The sequence below is a fragment of the Idiotropiscis lumnitzeri genome, chromosome 9, assembly GCF_059441095.1.
Source record: "Idiotropiscis lumnitzeri isolate Australia: NSW breed Sydney's pygmy pipehorse chromosome 9, RoL_Ilum_1.0, whole genome shotgun sequence".
NCBI lineage: Eukaryota > Metazoa > Chordata > Actinopteri > Syngnathiformes > Syngnathidae > Idiotropiscis > Idiotropiscis lumnitzeri.
In genome coordinates, this window is record NC_142399.1 from 5,977,179 (window position 1) to 6,002,860 (window position 25,682).

The 25,682-nt window shown below is 40.0% G+C and overlaps 1 protein-coding gene and 2 long non-coding RNA genes across 6 annotated transcripts in view; 2 read left to right on the forward strand and 1 right to left on the reverse strand.

Annotated features, from left to right (window-relative positions):
- LOC148329987 (uncharacterized) overlaps positions 1–6,103 on the forward strand; it is a 46,689-nt gene extending 40,586 nt beyond the window's left edge. The window contains exons 4-8 of one of the 4 annotated variants that reach the window (XR_015845084.1): positions 65–147; positions 934–1,013; positions 3,386–3,456; positions 3,569–3,743; positions 5,610–6,103. This is a non-coding gene — a long non-coding RNA (uncharacterized LOC148329987). The remainder of the gene's footprint in view (positions 1–64; positions 148–933; positions 1,014–3,385; positions 3,457–3,568; positions 3,744–5,609) is intronic. The other 3 variants (XR_015845085.1, XR_015845082.1, XR_015845083.1) reach the window with 3 other exon arrangements.
- An 827-nt stretch (positions 6,104–6,930) lies between these two features.
- On the reverse strand, positions 6,931–21,454 carry bcl2l11 (BCL2 like 11). The gene is made up of 5 exons (XM_088304497.1): positions 21,188–21,454; positions 19,346–19,749; positions 16,321–16,439; positions 10,019–10,175; positions 6,931–9,935 (listed from the first exon to the last, which is right to left on the reverse strand). The coding sequence occupies exons 1-5, from the start codon at positions 21,193–21,195 to the stop codon at positions 9,910–9,912; spliced, it is 714 nt and encodes a 237-aa protein (XP_088160623.1). The 5' UTR covers positions 21,196–21,454; the 3' UTR covers positions 6,931–9,909.
- On the forward strand, positions 9,357–14,288 carry LOC148329989 (uncharacterized). Its single transcript, XR_015845050.1, has 3 exons — positions 9,357–10,104; positions 12,058–12,209; positions 12,291–14,288. It is a non-coding gene; the product is annotated as an uncharacterized LOC148329989 (long non-coding RNA).
- Positions 21,455–25,682: the final 4,228 nt, after the last annotated feature.

Here is a 25,682-nt window from a genome sequence, read left to right on the forward strand (position 1 = left end):
CAGTGAGCCTGTTTGAGCTTGTGGCAGATACATTTGCTGACTCATCTTTTCTTGCTCTTCACAGCTGCAACGTGGTTGAGCAAGGGGAAGACTGGCAGGTGAATATGAGCCAGGAGGAGAGGCCCCGCCCACCTCCATCATCGTAAGGTGTGTGTGATTCATGGACAATTCTGTTTGGGGGATGTGAAATGACAATTGTTCATTGTTTGAAATGAATCACCTACTTAAAGTTGACATTGAGACACCATGTGGTATTTGTTTTTTTTATTAATTTAGTAGAGAGAGACAGTTTTGTTAGGAAAGAAAAAATTCTTTACACTTTCCCGCATTTATTTATTTATTTATTTTTTTGCCACAAATATCAACCAAATCAAATCATTACAACTTCCCAGAATTTCTCTCTTTTTTTTTTTTTAATGCAGGTATTGCATTCCGGTTTATTTTTTGGGAGAGATATTTAAATTTTTTTGTCTTTAAGCTAAACTTATAAAGTCTTTCGCAAGATGAATTTGACCATGCGTTGTAATTTGTAGCAGTCGTTTCAGAAAACCTTCCACCTGTTACCAAACCTAACCCTTAATTCATAAATATTACAAAATGTATTTACTATATTGTGCATTTTATTATGATGATGAAAACCTGAATTCGTGCAACAACAAAGAATGACAGATTTGGAATCAGTGTATAAAATAAATAGGGAAATTTAAATTAATTTATAAATTAATTTCATCATTACTTACTTTCGAGCCCCTAAAATGACATGGGGGGGGGGAAAAAAAAGAAATATTTTTCTCATCATAACCAGAAACTTGTACGAGTCATTAGGATGAAAAAAAGGTAGTTTGCATGCACGGGAGACCCTGTCGCTGCATTTCGGTTTGTGTTTCTGTGCGAAAATGACAATCTAGGACGTCTTTCCTTATTTTGAGGAAGGAGTGCAAGTCGTCTTCTGCTGCCGTTGTCTCACCGCGCTGGAAGCAAGTTGAAAATAGACTCCAGTTTGCAGAAACACGGTAAATAAGGAAGTGCTCGCTGGGAAAGACGTTTCTCGTTAGCACGAGAAATCTATTTTCATTTCTCTCCGTGTCGCTTTAGGGACTCTGTAACTTACATATCTGATTTAAAAAAAAAAAAAAAAAACAAGAAACAATTTGACCACTGTCATGTGATGCTTGTGCAGAAACAAAAAGCCACAACGCTTCGGACTGACGGCATCCAGGAGTAGGATAATCCGCCACTTCTTTACTGTAACTTAAATGATGGTTTTCATTTCTGGGAACTTAACGGGACCTTTGTTTTTTGGGGTGGCGGCGGTGGTGGTATTACTTTTTTTTTTTTCTGCTTAAAAGTGCTTTTTTTTGTCTGTTGTAATGTCACTGTATATTACGTAACCGCAATTCCATCACTTGTTATAGTTGCACGTTGTTTCATAAAACATGAAAAGTTGACAAAGCCACAAATTAGTTTGGGTTTTTGTCATAATCTGATTTATGATTTACTGATTTATGTTCACGCCCATTTGGTCAAAGTGAACACCGAAAAGACCCCAACTTAGTGTTTAGTAAGTTAACAACTCTTATTGAAGTGGATAAATAAACTGTCTTTCATATTAATAAAAATAAAAAAAAGGCCTTTATTTTAGTGTAAACATAATTTACAAGACCAAAACTGCGATTAGATTATTTTTCCAAATGACAAATTCAGCCCTACCACGATCCCAAATCAGACTTATTCCGAAAAAATCGGAAGGACAAATATCCTTTCATCGTAGTTCAGCAATGAGTGAACAACAAATTGTGATCTAATGTACGCTCACTAAGCTTTTAATTTCAGTTGCACGACGATGCATGTGCATGTTTCACCGATCATTATCATGACCTCAAAGTTCCTCTTCAGTCACAATCAAAACAACAAATCAGGATGATTAATCAAACTGATTCATGATTTAATAATATTGTATTTTCCATACTATAAGATGCACCTGAATATAAGCAGCAGCAACTTTATTTTTGAAAAAAAATAATAAAAAAAAACGAGATTAATAAAAATTCGAGACTTATTTTGCATATTTTTCGAACTATAGAGCGCCCCTACAGGCGAAAGAAAAATCCACAGAAAAGCCGCACCGTCGTAATAGGCGCACGGTTCAAAATCTAGAAATAATGTAGCAGGCAAGTTTTTTTTTTTTTTTTTTTTTTTGCAAGCTGGCTGTTTTGTAGGACAGCAAAACAACAAAAATACAATAAAATTAAATACACAAATCTGAGACCAAATTAAAAAAAAAAATGGCATAAATCAAATTGAACAAAGAAAATAAATAAATGGGACTCCAGCTCACTTTCCAACCAAATGAGGTCGGGCGATTTACAAAATCAATTGGGGGATTACACCCATCAAGCTTCCTTTGTAGAATGTAAAATGCATTCTCTCTAGGGTTTAAATCTGGGTCTGAGTCTTCAACCTTCCACTTCATGCCTCTTTGTTGTTTTACCAGCGTGTTTTGAATCATCAACCAGGGTGTTGTCCTCGTTTTGGGAGTTTCGTTCCGGCGGTTGCTTTGTGGCCTTGCGATTATCACATCCGCTTTGCAGTTCAAACGTTCTGAGTTTGAATTCCTGGCTTTCCTTATGGCATATTTGGCCGGATATTGGATCCAGCTCAGATTTTCAGAAAAGGGTCTGCAGCTGTTTTGATGCAATTGCAACAGTCCAACCCAAGTTGAACGCGTCAAAGCGACCGACACGATGCAACGCGTAAAAGAACATCAAAAAGGCGTGAAAATAAATCGACTAAAAGATGCCGCGCACGTGTTGCAACTTCTCGCTTTGATCAGGTGAGCAGAAACTGGGCGCGTTGCCGCGGGTGACGCAGCTCTGGTAAGGTGTGTGCGTGTGCGTGTGCGTGCATGTGTGTCTGCACAACCTTTTTTTTTCTATTATAAAACACCACGGTTAATGCAACTCGTCCTTAAAGATCGGTGACAGAAACTGGCTTACGACGGATACTGTGTTGGTAGATTGTGTTGTTATATTTGTACATTGTTGGATGTTGTGTTTAGAGTTTTAAGGATGTTGGTTGGAAGATTATGTCGGATGTTTTTATAGATTACAGTATGTCGGCTCTTTTAAAAAATCCTAAATCCTCTCCAAAAATAAAACTCTCAATTTAATACGTAATTTTAATGAAGTAATAAAAATGTTTTCTCAATAAATTATGATTTACTAAAAAAAAAAAAAAAAAAAAAAAGAACCTCCCTCCCATTTTTTATAAAGGAAATTTTTTTTCCCCTAAAAAAAAAAAATCGAAAACGATCTTTTGGCAGTGCATTGCATTTTTAGATGACTCACTAAATATTTATTTTCTTCTTTAATTTCACGATTGATAGGCGGAAAGGCGACCCCCCCCCGCCCCACTCACCCTCCAAGACGCAATTACATGAATACAAGCCATCAAAAGGTCAGCTTTCTAAAACATAGATTTAGTTTGAGCGACTTAACCTCTTGGCTGTTTGTATTTTTGTGATAGTAAATGGTTTAGCCTTGACCTCAATTCTTTATTTGTTCTCCAGCGTGCCAAGGTGTCAGAAGAGAAGCAACTCCGAGGCAGTGCTGCATTTCTGCGCTGTTCAGGCTGATGCAACTCTGAGCCAAAGAGGTGCAAACGCTTCACCTCAGTGGACACAACATTAGGGACACCTGCTCCAACCAATCAGAGCCTGCACAGGACTCAACTCTTCCACAGAGGTAATTAATTGAAACAATTTTTTTTTCTAGACATTTAAAAATTCAGTGTGCTTATTACTCTGCTAGTTGAACTACACTGTAACGTTTACCACCTAGCTGAGTTCAATCGCAGGGTTTGGAACGTGGGGGGGAAACCCGGACAAGCACAACATGCAAACTCCGCGCGGATATCAGCGCATCGCTTGGTCTTCCCTGGTGTCTATGTGCTGCGGTGGCTAAAAATGGAACACATTCATGATCCTTTTATCTTTTGTGATAAAAGGAGTGGACGTGACTGCAAGCCCGCGCGTAGGCGGACATGTGATTCGGCAGGCAGCAGGAACTAAAAGAAGGCGACAACCGGAGCTACGACCGCGGCATCCACCTGCAGACGAACAGCTCGTTACATAGAATAAAAATAGATTTAAATGGTCAACATTCTTTTTATTTAGATATCAGTAAGGTTTTCCCTGTTTGGAAATGAGAAGAAAAAAAATACTGTCAAGCATTCTTTATTAAATCAAACCTGACCACTGAAAAACTAGAGTAGCCTTTCTTTTTTGTAAGCATTTTTTTTCTGTAACATTTGAACATTCTTAATATCTCATATGAAAGTGCCAAATGGTCAAAAGGGGATCTTGTGCTAGCAAGATGTGAACGTAGCATCACCTTGCTAACAGTCACAGAGAAGGCATTGCCAGCTTCAACAAAATAGCAGCGCTAGCAATGCTACGCTAGCATTAGCACGTAAACAAGCTGCTACGTTGGTAGCCTCACGGATTTGTGATGGAGTATTACGATAATACTAATCATTGTCGGTTTAAAATAAAATTTTTGGAAATGTACAGTCAATAAATTGTACCGTATCGGTCGAGTAGAAATGTTGCTATTTCACAGGCTAGCTACCTGAGCGCTGCTTTTGATTGGTGGTTAATAACTTGTTGCGTTTGCTCTGTTACAGTTACAATTTTTTTTTGTAACAAATAGTACTTGTTTGAGAAGTTTACTTTTACTCGGTTACATTGAGCCACATTCGGTTTGCTACCTTTATTTTTATTGATCTATTATCGGTTTTGCGAGCTTTATATTTGGGTCTGCCTCGAGAACTGTCACATGACTGTGTTTCACCAATCCAACATAAACAATTTTTTGGACAGATGAATGAACAGTTATTATCGTTTTCGTTCAACTGATATTGATTGGCGATATCTGCATTTCCGCATTCCTTTTTTTGATTTTTGGCTAGTTGCCATTTGATTAAAAGATGCAATTATTTTAAGCGCTACTTTTTTCTTTATTAACCTCCGCCGTATTATTTGAAAGTAACTGTACTCTCACTTGAGTACAATTGTGGCAATTTTTACCCACCTCAGTCCAATTGTTCGCAAATGAGCGATGAGCATTTTTTTCTCTCCGGTTTTACAGATGTGGATATTCCGCCAAGGTTCCGCAAAGTTCGCAAAGCCCAAAATAGCAGGTCAGCCTGAAGGCACGGGCTCAGAGAGAGCAGATTTTATTATTTATTTATTTGACAAATTACAGTTAAATATTATAAACAAAAAAAACAACAGAGAATATCACCCCCTCCCCTGATACTAATTCTGTTATATGAAAAAATTCAGATAAAGCGCTCATTCTCAACTTGACCGATAAAGGCAAATGTGCTAGCTCGTTGAATTAAACTCTTGCAGGGTCATATTATACACCCTTGTATTTTAAATTAAAAAAAATATTGCATGCAGTTTGGCGGCATATGATGAGCACAGCAAAAAAAAAAAAAAAAAAGATTGAAAAAAGTTGAGCAATTGTTCTGAGAAACTTTGGACATGAGTGATACTGTTACTTCAAATGCAGCTGGCTAAATGGCTACTTCTCTTTTTTCCACAGATGGATGGAGCAATCGTCACTGCCCAGCCGCCACCCTGACTCACACACACTGACATGTCACTCTGAAAGTGTGTGTGTGTTCGTGTGTGTGTGTGTGCACGAGCAGACGTATGTGTGTTAATGACTGTGTGTATGAAGAAGGGCGTAATTATCTGAGCATGTGTTTTCGCCAAAACGTGGAAGGCACCGTACTTTCCTGCAAATGAGCGCGCATGCACACGCACTCACACAAATGAGGAAACAAAGAGGAGAAAAACTCCTTTTAGTGCCACCGTCCTTCACGTTCGTCTGACACTTTAATGAGTTTAGGTTTGTCAGCTATTATTGGATTTATTAAAAAGATTAGCATGTACAAATAATTATTTGCGGACTTTGTCTGAAGATGTTGGACATTAATTCATCTTGTCTACAAATGACAGTTAATGCGCAATTTTGTCGACTCATTGTAATTTTACGCTACAAAATGAATGCAATAAAAGAAGCTCCAAAAAGCATTTTTTTGGTATGTTTTGTATATTTTCAAACATGTTTTTTTAGGGTTAATTACTGCTTACACTGTGAATTATATAATAATTGTTACGATGAACAAAATATGTTTTGAAAAAATACTAGGTTAATGTAGGAATTTTGAGATTCACTTGTCAACATTGTCGCAATTTTCTCACATACACTAAACGTTTATATATATATATAATAAATATATTTTCTTGAAGAATATTTCTTCAAATATTTTTTTCAGGGGAAAAAAAGAAGCCTGGGAAGAAATTTTTGATTTCCCTCCAAAATATCTGTATTGAGAAATAAGCACACAAATTTTTCAAAAATAATTTTTTGAAAAAAACTTTTGGCAAGATTTTCAAATTCTCAACATTTTTTTTTCTTTTCCTATTTCTCTTATTTTTTCAAAAATCTATATTTATTGAGAAATATGACTTTCTCAAACCAATTCTTCAAGATTCATTTTACTTTGCATATTTTTTTCCCATCCATGTTTTCTTTTACCAATTTTTAAAATACTTCAGAGGTTGCGTTTATTGTTTATTACGGTTTGCTCTTGAAATACGGTTGAAAATAATTTATTTTAGGATTATTTTCTTTATTTTAGTTCTCATGAATTTTTTTGGGCACAAAAAAAATTCTCACATTTTCTCAGACTGGAACATTTGCATGAAGTATTTTGTATTAGTGTAGTTTTATAATAAATTCACTCCTAATAATTAAGAGTTTTTAAAAAAATCAACTTTTGTTGACTTCTACTTGTGTCAAATATAAACATTCCCGTGTTAACCAGACATCAATAATTCACACTGAGGCTTTCATGTAGAAAGATGAAAAAACTTTATTTACAAAAGGCAGTTAGACAATACAATTACAATAACTTCAGTGTGCCGTAACAATATAAACAAACATGAAAAAAAAATCATAATAATAATAAGACACATGCTGCTGCTACAGTCGCGCTGGGTCATTCAGAGTCACTCGCTCACTTCAACTTCCTCTCGTTATTTGCAGTCTCATTGAAGAAATGTGTCAAATCTCCCGTTACAGTCATTCACTTTGAACGCAAAACAAAATACAAAAAAAGTCTCCAGCTGTGTTGTTTTGCAAATTGCGCAAAACCCTGAATGTCACACACAAGACGGCTCATTCGTCGCTGTGCTTTCTGCTCCCTGCCGTAGGCCTGAGCTTAGTTAGTTAGTTAGTTAGTTAGTTAGTTGGTTGGACGTGAGGTCTTCAGTTTTCACAGGGCACCACATGCAGTCACAGTCCGGAAAGAATGAAGTGGATGTGGTTTTTGTTGGTCAGGCGAAGCGTTGCGGAGAAATTGATTTATTTTTATGCAAAAAGAAAAGATTAAAAAAAAAATTTTTTTTAAATTAAATGCATTACATTGAGCAGGTGTAGTTCGGGGAGGGGCATAACAATGGCACTTAAGTCATCATTCTGAATTCTGTGGATGGTTTGCTTGTAACTTGGAAAATTTGAGCTAAACTAGACAAATTCTGATTAAAAGTACAAAAGTAACATTTCTCACAGAATAGCGCACGACTACGGACCTTGGAGGTGTGGCTCTGGAAGTGGCATAACAATCTAGCAATTGATTCTAAAAAATAATAAATTAATGAAAATCTGTCATATATTTGCCAAAAACTTGGAAGGGTTGCGTTAAAATTGAGTTTTTTACGAATTTACGAATTTTTGACACATGACAATGGACAAAAGAGGATTGGCTCAGGGGTCGGAGCCATAACAATCGCTTAATTGTTTGTTAAGAATTCTGTCAATTGTTTGCTTAGAACTTGGAAGAGTTGCACCCCAAAAAAATGTTTTTTACGAATTAAAATGAAAAAGCAAAAAACAAATTCTCGTGGAATATTGCATAATTACCAAATGAGAAGATGTGTCTTTGTGATAACAATCTCAACAATGTCGGATCGGTCACAACGTCGTGAAATAACGCCACCAAGTTCAGGGACCGGTGGTGAAAGTCATGTAAGGTCTGACGCAATGCGTGTTGACACAACTGTGCAAACATCCTCCATGGACGCCCCACAAACATGCTCGGCTAAGTTTTAAAATCCCGCGTGGGAGGGGCAGAAACCGTTACGAAACCATGAAAAAAAACATGATTAATTATGAGATCGATTTTCAGTACTTGAAAGGATTTGAGTAACGTTACTATTCTCCAGTCTCAACTTTAGCGTTAATTGACAAGTACGAAATGGAAAATGGCAGGTGTGTTTCATACGGCGCAAAGTCGTGAGTATTTTTGTATGCTCGGTTTGTATGTGTTGCTGCTCGGTGTGTAAAGTAGCACTTTATAATTACCGCAACTTCTGTGCTAATTTCAGTTAGCCGTCTATGGCGTTTTGTATTATATGTTAGCATTAAGCTAGCAGATTTTTCATTAGCCGTTTAACAAAAAAATCTTTTAGATGGAAAAATCTTTTTTATGTTTCACTTTTTCAGTAACTTGAATTTGGAGTGAGAAACAGCACATTTCATCGTTTTTAATGAAATCTTTGATGAGTTTTCTTTTCGTTTTAAGTGTTGTGATATGATTGGCACTCATGATACAGCATGAGAGAAACACAAATTCTTTTAAAAGTTTATTTTAGGCGGGCTTTAATCCGTTTTAACGTGTTTAAAGCAAGCGTAAGGTGTTAAATTAAAAAAAAAAAAAATTAATCCACCAACTCTTGGCGACCAATCATTGTATTTTTAGCGTGCTAGCAGGTGTGTTAGCTAACCATTCATTTGATGCACAGAAATCTCTTTTTTTCCTGGGAGTTTTTGAAAAAAAAAAAAAAAAAAAAACGGCGGGCAAGCACAGACTTGTGAATCACTGCGCTAATAAACGGATGCAGACGGATGCCTGACAGATGATGATGACGATGATACTGCACGTCCGCAGGCTGAAACCGAGAACGGAGAAAATAACAAAGTGTCCTAGAAAGCAGTCTTGGACCAAAACGGGGCTAAAAGTGGTCGATTGATTTGGATGGAGTGGTTACATAAACACTGGCGTCTCTTCGAGATGATCATGCTTTGCATAGAAGATAAGATCTTTTCTCATAATTTTATATTTACACACAGAGGAAGACAAAATTGTTCATTCCAAACATATTTTAAACTTTTGCTATTTTTTTTTTTAGGGTGTCGAGGGGCTGGGCTGGGCCAACTCAGTTGGCATGTCAAATGTTTACATTTTGGGAAATCAGGACACCTCCATGAGTAAAGTTTGGAAACGGCTGGGGGTAAAGGTCTTCTTTTTTTTTTTTTTTAGGACAGGAGACGGGATGCGCTAACTCCAACGGTATGTTGAAGAGGATGCAAGGATTAAAAAGTTTGGTTTGTATTTTTGTTGGCAGATAAACACAGATTATCATCTGGATTGGGAATTTTATATTTGGCAAGTAAGAGGAGGTGCGCTGTATTAAAAAATGAGTAAAAAAACGGACATCAGACAACGTATTCGAAACCGTGGCTTTTGAGCTGTGACAAGGAGTTTTAAAGATCCCTTTGGTCTTGGGAATTCATGGACCCGCGCATCATTTAACAACTCCGGGTCTTGACTCCGTTACCTTCCTGTACAACAACAACATCTCAAACAAGTAAACTAAAAATGAATTAGCAGGAGAATGTACAAGGCACGTTTGGATTTCCACAGGTGTCATCTCCCGTGGGCGGGGCTTGGGTGGCTTGTTTGCGTTCTGGATGGGAGTGCAAATTCCCAACTCTTTGGTTTCGTGGTAAAGGCTCAGAGACGAGGGGAAAAAAAGTGGAAATCCGGACGTTTTTAGAGTTCCTTAAAGTATCCAAGTCCTGAAATTAGAAGAAGACTTGTCGGATGCTACGTCTGCTGGGTTTAAATTTTTTTTTTTTTCCTCCCCCCTCCGTGAGCTAACCCTGAGGGCGGTCCGGCTGGCTGATGGGGTCGCCGCCGAAGTACCATACGATCACGAGAAATATCACGCCCATGCAGATCAGGAAGGTGGGTTCCTGGTGGATGTGCAGCACGGGCAGCTGGTTCTGATGGCCAGCTGGCCCTCTGCGACCCGCTCCCTGGAGGAACACGAGGGGAGAATGTCAAACGACAGAATGCATACAATTTTCACGTCAATGCTAAAAAAGCTAAAGCTAAACTAAAATTAAATCTAAAGCGCTGGAATTCAACTGAGTTGTTGAAATGCAGACTGTGAAAATTGGGAATCGTTCCTAAAATATCCTGAACGAGCTCCAAAGAATTACGTCAAATATATCCCATTACATCTTCTTGTGGAAAATTTGTGGAATGGGATTAGTTCAAGATTTTCTTGTGAGCTAGATTTTGACGTTGGAACGTTTCGAATCGGTCAAGGAATGTGGAAAGAGGTGTTGTGTTATGTCAAATATTTTAATTTAGTAATTTCATTGTGAGATTCTCGGTAATGAGAATAGTTCCCAAGATGACCTGAATGAATTTGGAATGAAAAAAATTGGAAGAAAAAAAAATATTTTTTTTGCTAAATGTCTCATTCACATGAAAGTCTTTATGGTTCGAATTCTGGGAAAACTGGGAATTTTGGAGTATGCCAAGCAGTAGCTTAGATGTCCTAAATTTTTGATATTATGTTGACCAAAACTGACAGAATAATTGTAAAAAATTTTTTTTTTTTTGGGTCGGGGTGAAATAATAACGTGTGAATGCAAAAAAAATGCCAGCGACATTGCTATAATTAACAAAACATAAAACTCAAGCATACAAATATAGAAGGACCCAGTTAGCTGACCCTGAAATAGCACCACAAAATGATGCATTTTTCCATTATGCAACCATAAATTATGAGTTTGTAATGAATCAATGTGTTTGTACGCCTCTAAACCTTTTCACCGATTAGTAAAACACCCATCATCAATAGAATGTGGAAAAACGAGCCACATTCTTTCGCCTCTCTACACACCACAGACCGGATCACTGGAAAACGGTCCTGCACATCTCCCACGCAACACATTTGGCACTGGTTGCGACCAGAGCAGGTGCTTTGGTTTAGCTTGACTTTCTTTCTTCTCTTTATCCCGTCAGTCAACAACCCCACGCTTTGGCCCGCATACACATCACCATTCAATTCTCGCTCCTGCAGAAGTAGATGGGAAATCCTCTCTAGAAAACCACCACCAGAACTCGAGAAAGGTGGGTGAAGAGTCACGCTGACTTGGGAAGTTCATAACAAATATCATTTATGCAATTGCAAAGGGGAATATTAGCGACTTAAATTCCACATATGCTAAGACCTAATTAAATGATCTACTCCCATTTCGCAAAATGTTAGGCCCACTGGTTTGCAAGCCGACAGGTAAGTTTTGCAGTTTAATAAAAAAATAAAATAAATAATAAAGAAAATTATATTGTCAAATGTATAAACTCATTCACTGCCAGCATAGGTAAAATGAATGGACTTTTTGACGTATAAACACGTCAATGGGAGTGAATGAATTTTTTAATATTTTCTTAAAAATAACCAAACATTTTTACATGCATTTGTAATTTTTTTTTCTAGGGTTCAGCCAAATATCTAAAATTTTAAAATTAAATTTCAAAATAAAAAGATTAAACATACGGTAATTACATAATCTATTAACTAGCCAAAGCCATATGGCAAAGAATGACCTCACAATTTGGCAACCTGGAGGCGGTCTACCCAGTCTACCGTTTTTAATGTTTTTCAAAGAAGTCAAAAATTGGAGCGACATTTTTTTTCAGCGGACGATGATGTCATCGCAAATAGCACAACAACAACTGACCACCGCATGTTATAGTGTTAGAGTAGAAGTTTGCTCTCGCCTCAATCTTCAAGTTCTGCCTCCGTAGCTCACTTAAATACATGTTCTAAGATGAACCCCTCGCAGTCTGTCTGAAACGTATTATTTACTGGCGGAGGAAATTGGAGTTTATTTGCGTTGGCAGGAGGACGTCCTGTCTTGGCCTCACGCCTTTCGGATAGAAGCCCGGCCCGGCCGGAGCGGCACGAGATCAAGCCACAGAGGGGGATATCCAAAACTCGCTCGGACAAGTAAAGCGAAGCCCACACAACACGCTAATGCCAGGACAGGAAACAGGTGAGGGGGAAAGACTGGTTTTCCCGGTTCTGAATCATATCGTCTCGTAATTCTGCATGTGACCAGAGTTGCTGCGCACAGAGGCCAGACCAAGAGGCTTTTCCAGCTTTTCCTGTACACCATTCCTTTGACCTGCCTGCAAACGTGACACCCAAGAGACCAGTCAATTGTTTCTACGGACTTGAGGAACACTTCTTGTGTTCGAACATCAACTTTGATGGCGAACATCGCATGTTCACGGGGTTGTCGTGCCTTGGGGGAGGTATGCGGTTAATTGTTGCTTCAATGTGCGCACGGGTAACTGCAGGAATCGATAAAGCAAACACAAGAGTGAGGTAGAAACGTTGCAGTCAGCCGTTACAAAACAGCTCATGTGATTTTGTTGTCTCGCCGCAACTTACTATGCTGCCTCCCAAAAATAGCTCAGTGAAAAGGGCTACACTTAAAAGGCGTGCGCGCGCACACAGAAAAGCGAAACTGGCTCAGGCTTTGTTATCGTTAGCCTAATAACACAGTTGCCTTAGTCATATTTGAACGTTTTCAAAACAAGAAAGAAGGGAAAAAAAAAACACAACAAATTCTGCAAACAAGAGTGCAGTTGCCTCAATTTAACCTTTGTCGAGGACCATGACCTCAATGACGGAGAATTGATTCAGATAGAAAGAAGATATTAATATTCTGGTAGTAAAAAAATATATTAAAAACGCACAATATTGTAAAGACAAAATAATTGAAATAAATATATATTTTTTTAAATTATAAGAAACATTTAGATAAAATGTAATCATTTAAATATCAAATTCAAAAGAACAACAAAATGCAATCGAGAACATTTAGCCAAACACTCACTCTAATCTGTCTAATTTGCCCATTTAATGAGATTACGATTCGCTTTCTTACTGACGAGCCCAAATAAAATGCCTGCCAATAAAAATGCCGTTGATATTTCTGGTGTTCACAGATCAGCTCGTCTATCACTTGATGAAATACTGCACAACACCGTCCTATACAATCTTGTCTAAAAACTCCGTCCAACAACCTTTTGTCTTTGACACACCAACAACGGGCAGCCGTTGACACCCCAAAGGGTGCGCGATGTTCCTCCGAGTTATTTTTGTATGCTAGCTCTCCCACTGAAAGACGACACAGCGTGTAATAGCCTCTGCTAAGCGTGTGCGTGTGCGCGTGTGTTTTTTGGCAGGATAATTAGACCTTGTGCCTTTACTCACTGAGAGCCCTTTAACCACAAGGCTGAGCAATAATGTATCTACACTGTCACGGATACCGGCCCCTCGGACACACACGAACACACACCAGACAGCATTTACTGATGTCTGAAAACAAAAGACACGACGCGTAAATCCAACAAACACACTCAGGGCAGAACAGATGACTCACGTGACCGTGATGCGTTCAAGGAAACTCCAGAGTTTTTGCATGAAAAGAAAGTTGAGATTGAGCGAATGAGGTTTAATTAGTGCAGTAGTCCAGCTCGCTAGCAAAAGAACTATTAAGGCGTGACACGAGCATCGCTTTGTGTGAGTGAGTTCGGTTAGAATAAAATAATAAAAAAAAAATGCACTGAACGTGCGCTTTTTGAGTTGCATATAGAATAAAAAGTAGAAAAAATGTTTTGCTTTGTCATAAATGGTGCTTTTAGATCATAATAATTCAGACTATTCAAACTGTTGCTAGTGTCCGAAAAAGAAGACAAACTATTGCTGTTCCACTTTTCTAAAAAGAAAAGATTTGTTTGTGTCATTAACTTACATTTGTCTGCATTGTTTATGCAAAAGAAAAATATTGCACTTTTTTCTTTAAAAGAAAAAAAAAAAGATATATATGATACATATTATTAAAATACAGCAGTCTGCATTGTTTGTTTCCCAAAACATAAAAAAACTGAAAAGACAATATTTAGGCTATCATTTATTGTTAAATGATACTTTTATGCATTGCTTTCCTAAAAGGAAAATACAGCTGACGTGTTTTTTTTTAATTACAGTTTCCTAAAAAGAAGAAATAGAATTCTTGTTGCATATTCTATCTATCGTGTTAAGAAGTTCCACTTGTCTGTTTTCTAAAAAGAAGACACACCTTTAGTGTATAACGTTGCTGTCCTTGCCCACATGCGAGGGCATTACAATAACTTAATTGCGTCTCGTGATAAAATGTTGTAAAATTGACACCTGGCACGAGAACAGGGAAGCAAAATCCGTCTTCCTCTTTTTTTTTCTCAGACCTGCTCATTGTTCTAATAAAACACGTGTGCACCCTTTTCAGAGCAATTCTGTGCTTAAGTTAACGAGGTGGCTCATGCCATTAAGACACACACACACACACACACGCATGCACACGCACACACGCGCACGCACACACCTTCTTCTCTTTCTTACTTCCCCAGTCATGTGAATAAGTGTTGAGTCACGGCGGCTACTTATCACGTTATCACACTCTTCTCCAGCCTCCCGCCGGTTTCCTCTGCGGCTTTTTAATCTTGGCCAAGCAAGAGGGGAGTCGTCAACAATCTGAAGGCATCTAAATGCTGCGTTTAATCATTAAAATCCACTTTTATGCGTACGCCTGAAGGCCCGACGGGCGTACGCAAATGCAGTAATTGACTTACTGCAAAAGACGGGGGAGGGGGGGGGGTTTACGAAGTAAGCTGGGTTAATGATGGGCTTTGTTGCAACGGCGCGGAAAAAAAAAAACTCAACCCGAGGAGGCTCGCGAGCGGAGCTTTGGAACACTCAGATGAGATTAAACGGAATTGAAGCCGCCAGGAAGAGAAGCGGCGATGATGCAACGTGCAGAAATAATGCCAAACCAAAACGGGAGCCATGCATGAAAAATACTCGTTCTGCCTTAGATCAAGTTTACAACATGGCAAGCTTTTACAAGATGATGTTAAACCTTATGGTAACGTTAACGACAGTAAGAAAATTCCATTTTGTAATCAGAGCATCTGCAAGTCAAAATTGGAAATTTTAAAGAAATGTTGCAATACTTTTTTTTTTTTTAATCGTGGTTTTGTTGTATGCTCAGTTTGCATGTGTTGCTGCACCATTTGTGTTAAAGTAGCAGTTGTAATTATTGTCACAGCTATGCTAATTTTCATTCGCTCCTCTACAGCATTTTACATCACGTTAGCATCAAGCTAGTGGAATTTCATACGACAAAATTGAATTGATTGGCGAACTGGGTCTTCTTTTTTTTGCTTCTTCAAAATCATGTAACAGTGAGAGAGTGAAAACTAGCCCATAAGAATTCTTGAAATAAAATGTGTTTAAAAAGTTGAACTGTGTTTCAAGTGTGTGGAAGGGGTAAAACTGTTATTTAAAAAAGCTCTAATATTGTCATACTTGTCACACTACAGCAGTGCTGCTCAAATAGTGGGGCGGCGTGCTATGCTGAGGGGGGTGCGTGTGAACGTGGGGAACATACTTTTTTTCCCCGCTATAAAACAATAAAGTGTAATTGCACATCCACTCCAGTAGTTGGCAGTGGCGCTCTACTTGCTCATTGTGCGCAGCTTGTATTAACTCTGCGGTTTAGGTTTGTTTTGCAACAAAAATACTATTATTTATGGTTGTGGTGGAGGCTGGGTGGTGGTGGGGGTGTGAGAATTGTTTTCTTCTTGCTAGGGGGGGGGGGGGCGTAACAGAAAATAATTGAGAAGCACTGCACTAGAGTCGTCTTCTTTTCCTTTTTTCAAGGTGATGTTATGTGATAGTCCCCATTTTGTGAGAGGAAGAACAGGAAGCAAGGAATAGTGATGGGAAAACGAAGCTTCAAATTTGCTTCATGAGCCAGTTTTTGTATTTTGGAGTGCTCTAGATGGCACTGTTGGTTTAAATAAAGGCTTTAAAATATGGCACGTTTCAGCCCATTGTTGAACAGAGAGTGCCATCTACAGAAGTTCAAAAATACTACAACTGGTTCATGAAGCAGATTTGAAGCAATTACCCATAACTAGCAAGGAATAGTTTAAAATGTGCGTTTTAATAAGCTTGTCCTTTTTCATTTTCCCATTTCCCCCACAATAAACAGGGGTTCCCTCTTCTTAATATTCAGCTGTAAATCAACAACACAAATGGGGAATAAGACTGACCCTCAGTATGTAGTCGTTGTATTCATCTCCGATGCGTCGAAGTTCCTGTCCAATCTCCACGGCCTGCATGTCCTCCGCTGCGTGTCCAAGCCAGGCGCTTGCGGGCCTGTCAGAACTTCCTGGAAGCAAAGGCAAAACAATTGACCCTTCATGCGATCATTAAAGCGCTCGCTGAATATTATCGTGAGAGCTCGGCCAATTAGCACCGCGCCGTCATGCTGTGACGCGGCCATTCATCAAAATTGGGGGAAGACGGACGGGCCCCGGCCAGTAATTACACGACTGTAGTGGAGCGTCGGCTCAGTAAATCAAAACAAGCAGGGGAAGAGCCGACTCGCTGGAAGGAAGTCGTCGCCCTTGGAAGTCCCGAACGGATCCTAACCCGGTCACAGATGAGCTCTGTGACGGAGACAACCCCCCCCCCCCGACTCATCCTTAGAATTACTATGTATTTGTGTGTGTGTGGGGGGGGGGTGTGTGTGTGTTTAGTGCTATCAGATGGATGCTACTGAATGAAAAAGTGCTGAATGACCCATGTCTGCACCTCACAAAAGCCCAGCGGGACTGTTTTGACTGCCAAACACACACAATTAGAAAGCATGCTAAAGCCCAGAGGTCTTAATGAACCATGTTTCGACTCCCACTATCTGTCCCGGACTGATAAAGAGTGGAAGAAAAGGACACAAGTGCTGAGATTTTGACTCTAAACCTGCACAATTGTAATAGATACAAACGCGTATCGACAGTTCTGGCTTTGCTAAAGATAAGAACGCGGCAGAGTGCGGACCTCCATCAAGGCCAAACAATACCTGGTGAGAAGCAGCAAACTCCTCAATTCCGAGAATGGCAGAACGTTTCTTACCGTAAAATGTATGTTTGAGTTGAAGTCAAAAAGACAACATAAGTAGATTGTTATCTATTTTTGAAAAATTGTAAATTAATGGCATTGCTGATGTACATAAGGTGCTGTAGCTGGCTAGCTAGTTTAACACCTTTGGATGTACGCATGTTTGAAAAATCTGTTGTCGATAAAGTTTAGATAACAAAAACTGAGTTTTGGATTGTCAATTTGTTTCAAACAATCTTGTTTAAGTCAAAATCTTTCCCCTCCAATCCTGTAGGTGGCAGTTGGTTGTGGCTAGTGTTAGAGAACGCCCCTCCTAGCTTAGATGCTACTTCATTACTATTTCATGAATATTTTGTTAGTTATAAAAGACAAAACAATCCCAGCTCTGGATTGCAATTAAATGTTCCAGAAATGACAAATTATGGTTGATACTCTACCACTTTGGTCCTGTAGGTGGCAGTATTGTAGCTCACACCTCCCACCTAGCATAGTGGCTAGTTTGATATGTGAAGGTTTAAATGTACAAATTAATGTTGTTAAATGTTAATGAAAAAAAACAAATATTGTTATGTTATAATGTGTAATAAACGTTAAAAACTTAAACTAAGTTTCTGCTCTAGTGCTTTAGGTGGCAGTAGTATTCCACTATTTTCCTTTTCCTAACCAAATTACTGGCAGGCAGACGGAAATCTAACACAATGTTTCCCATTTTCCAATCCATTTCCCATCTTGCGGGGCCAAACGAGGTGACCAAAATATTAGATTTGAGGACAAAATAGGAGTGTGTTCAGCGTGAGCTCATTGTTGTTGATGTGTCAGACCAAATACTGCGAGGGGATTAGCGCTGTTCGTAACTGCCTGTTTTGTCCCACGGCGCGGCCCGTTTGTTACCAAAACAAGCGTCAGAACATTGCGGTGGCTAAAAGTGGGTGACAAATCAAAGTTGCACTTACGTAACCAAAAAGGACCGCTCTGGTGTCCCGTGGCTGGAGGTTATGATGTTTTTGAGTCTAAAATAAAAGGCACTTAGTGAAGAGAAAGCTAATAATAAGATTCTCAAAGCGCCTTTTGTATTACATCCCAGACGGGGGAATCACAATTTGAAATTTAGTTCTGGGAAAAATATATTCCCTATGTTAGAAAAGATGGCAGATTAGGTACAGTCAACTCACCATTTTTTTAAAACGACTTCTGCCTAGCAACAAGTGACAAGGAAAAGAATCCGACTATTTCTGTTGAGATACTTCGCAGTGCCAAAATTTAATCGCACATCACAACCTTTATAATGAACTTTTTTGATTATTGATGGAGTACCTGCTAACTCTTTCGGGAATTTTTCCAATAAAAAAATTCAGCTAAGAATGTGATGAAAAACAATCGAACCAATCCACATGTTCGACTGACAAAATATTTTAATCGTATATGCCAAATTTTACTATGTAACTGTTTTTTTCCCCTCTGACTGAGTTTCGTTCTGCCTAGCAACACGTGTACCTGCCACTCTCCCTCTCCTTTCGCTTCTATGTGGGTCAATTCAGCCTTTTGCCTCAAGTTCCCCAGGAAACAAGACCATGACTTGCACAAATTCTGCCCAGCAACAAGTGTCCCCCTTCCCGTCCTTCCGCTTCTGTGAGGTGTCCGTCCTAAGTGGCCCAGGAAACAATTTCTGCCTAGCAACAAGTAAAATTTTACCATCTTTATTTTTCTTTTTTTTTAAGTGTGTCATTAAAAAAAACGACATGGACTATACTTGATATTTTATGTTGGACTGTTGCGTCATGATCCTTGTGTTTTTTGTTTTTTTTTCATCTGGTTCATGTCAACTCTCTCCGTCCTCTTTGTGAGTTGATGATTTGATATCTTTAAGTGTGGGAGAGGAATCTGTTGTGACTCATATGTTGTAGTTTCATGGTTTGCTTTGACACACGTACACACACACACACACACACACATATATCACCACGTGCACAGTTGCTTCTGCACGAGTTAGAATTGGTTGTAGTACTTCATGTTATAACGGACGAGCTATTTCCAGTGGTCACACACTGATGACCTTCAGTGTGTGTCATTGGCTTGCAAAGCTGCAGCTGCACTCGCACAAGAGATTGTTTACACACAAAGCCCGCTCGCGTGACCACGCTCGCTTTTCCGTGTACGTGCGTGTACATGTGCACTCACCGGCACTCCGGGAACGCGCCACCTCGGGGACGCGCACCAGGGCGTGCTGCAGGGCTTGGGCGGCGGGGCTTGGCGTTTGAGTGGAGACGGAGGCGCGTGGCGTGAGCGGCGAGACCGGCAGAAAGTCGCCCTCGACGGAGAAATATCCGCTGGACGAGCGCCGGTAGGGGAAGTGGAAGATGGTTCTGGTCTCGAAGACGCCGCGGCGCTCCGGGGAGAGCAGCGGGGAGACGCTGCTGCGGCGGCGGGACTGCGAGCGCGGCGCGCCTCTTGCGGGTGCTCCTCCTCCGCCGCCTCCGTCGGTGTCCGGCCAGCAGACGCCCGAGCCCTGCTGCTCTCGGTGACTCTCGCTTGGCTGCGGACGTCCTGCGCTCGCTTCTGTGGTCACAGTGGTCCCATGGGATCTGCGGGGGGGGGGGGGGGACGCGACGGCAGCGTCAATGCGCGTTGCTGAAACTTTCGTCTACGGCTGTTTTCTTCCTCGTCTCCAGGCTGCGGCGTGTCTTTTCGCCTTCAATCGGATTATACTTTCACCACCAAATGGAATTTGAGCGTATTACATGTCGCCCTGTAGAATTCCAACGCAAGTTCCACGGCGTCCGAACTGGCGCTAGTGCAGTTTTAAAAACGTTACTTTCTTTTTCTGTGGAGCTTTGTCGAGCCTCGCGCGTGAAAAGGAAGCAAATATTTGAACTGCGTCACATGCCAACATGGTCAAGGGAGGGAAATGTATTTTAGTCGCCACTTTTTGTCGTCTTATTAACGCTCACCCACCACATCGGAACATGCAGTTCGACTCTCTCAGTCGATTTTTTACACGCTTTTACGCCTGGACCAAACACCGCAAAGTAAATGGCGTTATTTATATATTAGTGAGGAGTGGAAAAAATGCATCTCTTCCTGTTTGTCCAGACTGAAAGAGACTTCCTCGGCGCGGAGCCACAAAGAATCTCCCGGGTGCCGACACATTCAACGCACGTTAATTCTCATTTTAGTAGGTTATTTAGTTCTTTTTGGACTTTGAGCGCAACAGTGACAACTTAGCGCCGATAAACCACCGAGTTTTCGCAATGATAATAATGTGGCGACATGTCTTTGTCCAATCATAAGTAAACATTAAACTTGTCACTATTATATTTTTTTTATTGATGCTACATGACTTTATTATTACAGCGTGCGCGCGTCCTGGTCTTGCACGTAAGGCGCGCGCGCCCTCAGCAGGCAAATGTGCGTATTGATGGTCTCTCCTCCCTCCCGGTTGACGCACGAAAAACCGGCGTCAGCCTGTTAGCGCCCTTGGTGTTTTTATTGTTGTTATGATCCCCACCATCCCGAAAAACATGCAGGTGAACCAGTCTGTTCCGACCAATGACGTGACTAAAAGAAAAAAAAAAAAAAAAAACAACGTTGGGCCGGCGGCTCGGGCGCGAACCCCGTGAACTCGAGGAGACGAGGCTTTTTAAAACACAATTTAAAACATCAACGTTATTGTTGTTTTTGCTAAATTACAGCGCTTTAAATGAACTTAGTGCAGGAATTGAACGCACCATTTAATGGCGATGCTAATTCAAGGGACAAAAAAAACTGCGAAGTACATATAAACTCACTTTTTAAAGTTACTTTTGGGGTAAATATATTAAAAAAATAGGCTTAATAATGATTCATTTGAACTCCTTAAAGGTCCTCATTGTCTAATTGTGTTTTTAAATGTGTTGTCTCGCCTCGGCGCGGCGTGACAGCTGAGTCGCGCCGGCGAGCCCCGAGGCAATCTTGACTTTGTTCAAGTTACCAAAGTCAATAAATATGGAAAATTAGCACCGTTCGCACTCGGTTCAAACTTACCTTTGCATGTCAGTGGTGACACATGACGGCAGGCTTTCCGAATTCTCTTTAAACTAAATGTTTTGGAAATAATAATAGCGACAAACACACCGGTGAGTCCAGTGAAATAGTTCCCGGGGGGAAAGTCCAAATAAATCCTCAAAGTTGTGCAGAACAATCCGCGTTGAAAAGTGTGTGAAAGGAGGTAAACAAAGTCCAGCGAAGTGTCTTTTGTGTGAGGTTTCCTTCCTGTGTTCTACTAGATCCTCACTGGCCGGCAGTCCTCTCTCTTCTGAGGGGCTCCGGGGGTTGTTCACCCCTTTTAAAATAGTCGAGGTGGGCGGGGCCTCGTGTTGACATACGAGCTACTATGTCGCCCCCTAGTAGGCCAAGTGCAGTAAGGCAGCTCAAGGTTTGTTTCTCTTTCAATTCCTCTTCATTTTTAAAAATAAAAACAGTATAGTATTTAGTACCCAGTACGCCAGTTCGTTTGTATATTAAATAAGAATCTTGGTAATAAAATTGGATTCATGGTGTATTGTATTTTTTTATCATGACCTTCTTAAAATAATAGGCTGAGTTATTTTTTTTTTAAAGAAAAAAAAAACAAGAAACCGAACTAAATACTGTATGTCATATTTCATCATTTCAGCCTAGAATTGCATTATTATCATAATCATCATCACCAATTATTTTGATAAACATGTTTCCTCCACTACAATGGCCCACCGCATACTCGCAGTTTGGCTGACTTACCAATGCACAGATTGTTTTTCAGCATGTCTTTTAATTTTTTTATTGATTTCTTTTGTCTTTTTTTTTGTATTTTGTTTTTACGTTATTTTGGTGTAGGAACCAGTCCCTGTTTTTCGTGGAAGACACAAATTATGTTGAAGAATGTTTTCGGTTTATAAAAAAAAAAAAAAAAAAATCCCCAATGCTTTTCCATGATTTTCGCTATTCTTGGGCTTGCACATATCTTGACCTTTTTTTGCGCTCATGAACCCCGACTGGTTATATTCCGGACATTTAGCTACGCTAAAGACGTGTGAACTCTCAGGAGGCAAACGATGGCAGCCGACATGGATCTTTCACCATGATCAGCAAAAAATCCGCGAGTGCTCCTCCCATAAATCAGCCACGGAGAAGTTAATTCTTTTGATTGGTTGAAGTCGTCGTAGGTAGGGATGTCCACGTGAATTTTGGTGCGTTGGACGTTATAAGCAATGAAAGTACAATAATTTCCAATGGAGAGTTTGTGATGGGTCCCTTCAATGACACATGGAGAGAGCGGAGGGGGGCGTGGCCATATTCCTCATTTAAAGTAGGCGTTTTTCAAGTCGTCCCTTATTTCCTAATTTCTCCAAAAATGAATAGATAAAAAGTAAATTGAGAACTAATTTCGGTTTCCTGATTTCCCCCCCCAAAAAAAAAAAACTGAGCTTGTTCGTGTTTCTTCACTTCCTTTAATTCAACATCCACTCCGACAATTAGTTTTGAAAAATATTTTTGGGTAAAATATACACAGTTTTTAAGACATCATTTTAATTAATTACTAAATTAATAAATTAAATAAGAAAGTGTGGGGATATACTCAAATAATGAGCGCCATATTAAGGGTTCATTCATATCACTTTTCAGTAAGTTCAAATCGCACCACACACGGCACGTGTTGTAATATTCACGACAGAGTAGAAGTCTTTAAACATCCCAACTCTGTGCAAACTTACTTTTATGGTGTGAACTTGTGCAACCCCTCTGTAAAATAAAGAAAATTACGTACCTGTGTGTGTGTGTTTTTGCACATTTAAGGCCTAATACCAAATGCAACGCACCACTAATGGAACGTCAATTGGTTCCCATGCAGTGATCCATGACCTACTCCCCCCCACCCTCCTCATCAGACAATAGCAGCCACCTGGACTAATAGTTTGTGTGTGCGTGGGGGTGTGCCTGTGCATGTGTGTGTGTGCGTGCTTCACAATATTGATTGGCTGCAACTCGAGAGGTCAGGACACAATAGCGCCGTGACTCTGAAGACCTAACACCATGCTGTGAGAGGTCGCAGCTATGTGACAAACACACCCCCACACACCCCCACACCCACACACGGGTCCTTAATTACGCCTTTTACGCAGAGTTGTGTAAGTTCACCGAAAAAGTGTGTTAACACAATACTTGAATGTATTTGCACGTGAGCTGAATGCCTCTGGGAAAATTCCGAACAGTGGGATGTGTCAAATTAATTTAGCATTTTAATAAAAGACAAGTAGCACCATCTTGTGTAAAAATAGCCTGTCATGTATCGGTGCGTTGGGCGTGTGCCTTTAAGGGGGCGTGGCCTAGTGAGTGACAACAACAATAGTGAGGGGAGTGAGTCGTGGCCTACAGCAGCACTGTTGACCTCAGACGAGGGTGAGGGTTTATCTTTCAGCAGTTCAACGAGATATCGAAGGAGTGGCCCATGTCCTTGAGGGACCCAGCCAGCGAGAACAGGAGAGATCCGAAAATATCTTGGACTAACCTCTTTTGCAGAAAGTGGCAACGGCGCTGTTCAAATGAAAGAATCACATTCAAACTCATGCGCAATGGGCAGTGTCATTTAAAAAAAAGAATCTTACTAACCCAAATGAAGCTATTTGATTGAATTTTTTTTTTGCTAGCTCTTAGTTTTGCCGCACGTGCAAATTTGAAGTACCAGACCGTGGCTGTATTTAGTGTGGTGAGCGATGAGTTGCGCCTCATGTTACTCATTTGTGCAACTTCGTGGCAATTGTCATCTGTTGTCTTCTCCGAAAATAGACGCTCTGTACTTGAACAATTTTCATTTTGTCATGAAGTGACACATTGATGAGCAGTGTTGTGTCTGCACCAAACATATCTTTTGGAATTATACGGCAAAAAAAAAAAAAAATGACTATACTATAATCAGACTGTCAGACATTTTTCTTTGTTTTATTTTTCATTTTCTTCCAAAGCCCAGACAAGGGAAGAAGATGGAAGATTGTTGTCACATTTTTAAACAGCCCTTACTTGCCATAAATTCCTGCAGCCTCTTTAATGTTGCTGTTGGCCTCTTGACAGCCTCCCTGGCCATTAAAAACAAAATTGGGGTTATTTCGACTCACTTTAAACGCTGAAAAAGCATGTGTGAGTTCAAATAATTGGTTCGCACGACTCATTTGTTTTTCATTCTCGCTGCTCTTGTGTCTTTTTTTGGTTTAAACTTAAACACACACAGCGAAGCATGTAAGCGCTTGTGTGTCGAGGTGTGTGTGTGCGTGCACGCTCGCATGTGTTCTCCGCTTGTTGAAGAGTTGCGGTGGTGTGCTAGTACAGTTGTTCTCACTTGGCTGTGATTAAACAGCAGCGGCACACACACACACACACACACACACACAGTTGTATACACTAAAGACCAACAACTCATAGCGCTTCAACCTTCCATGTCATTACAACTTTTGTGATTGTCTCCATCGCAGATTATATAAAAAAATGAGATCTGTAGCATAACAGGAGTGTTCCACTAATATTTTCAAAAAATCTTACATATTGAAAAAAGACTGTAGTGTGCACAAAACAACACCGCTGTGTGTGTGTGTGTGTAGTTTAAATATCACCAAAAGGCCCCAGCATGTGCTCGGATTTAAATGACGCGGCCTGCTGACATTTTCTCACCTATTTTGTTCTTCGTATATTCTTTCAACTGCATGCTGTTTTTGAGTGCAAGTCGCTTTCAGGTTGCATGTTTGCGCGTTCGAAGGCGTGCACGCAACAGGGTGATATTTTGGCAGCAGGATACAGATTTTCAGATAAAAGAGGCGACTGGTGTTTCCCCCCCCTGGCAGATGTGAAGCAAGGTCTTCATGATGTGGCTGCAGGAATACCGTATGTACGTTAATATCAAGTAGGGCTGTATGATTTTTAGTGATTTTTTTTCTAATATTGTGATCAAGATTTGATATGCGATTATTTTCTTTCGAGGTTCTTCTATACAAGTGACAGCCCCACTTCAATCTTTCACGAAACGACGATATGTAAACACCCTGAAAAAAGTTTGTGTTCAATTTTCGCAATTTGATTTCATCAAGTGGTTGCACGAAGTAAAATCATCCGGATACAGATGCTACTTTAAAAAATATTGAAAAAATGCATCTAGATCCAGATTTTTATGTTGTGCAACCACTTGATGAAATAAAATTGAGAAAATTCAACATAACATTTTCTCAGTTCAAGTGAAAAATCTAAATACTAGATAATATACGTATTTAGTCGTTTATTTTTTCCAGAATTGTATCCGAGTACATTACAACGTTGATTTAAATTTGAGTCATTGTTCAGCCCTAATATACCAACAACATTATGTGTCTGTGTGTGCGTGGGGGCCGGGGGGACATGTGTGTGTGGCTGTGTGAGGAAAGACTGGAAAGGTTCAGGTCTGAGAGGTGTGAAAAGGCGTGTGGTTTTGACATATTTCATATTTTAGGCGTCGAGAAGAGACATTTCGCGGTTTGCT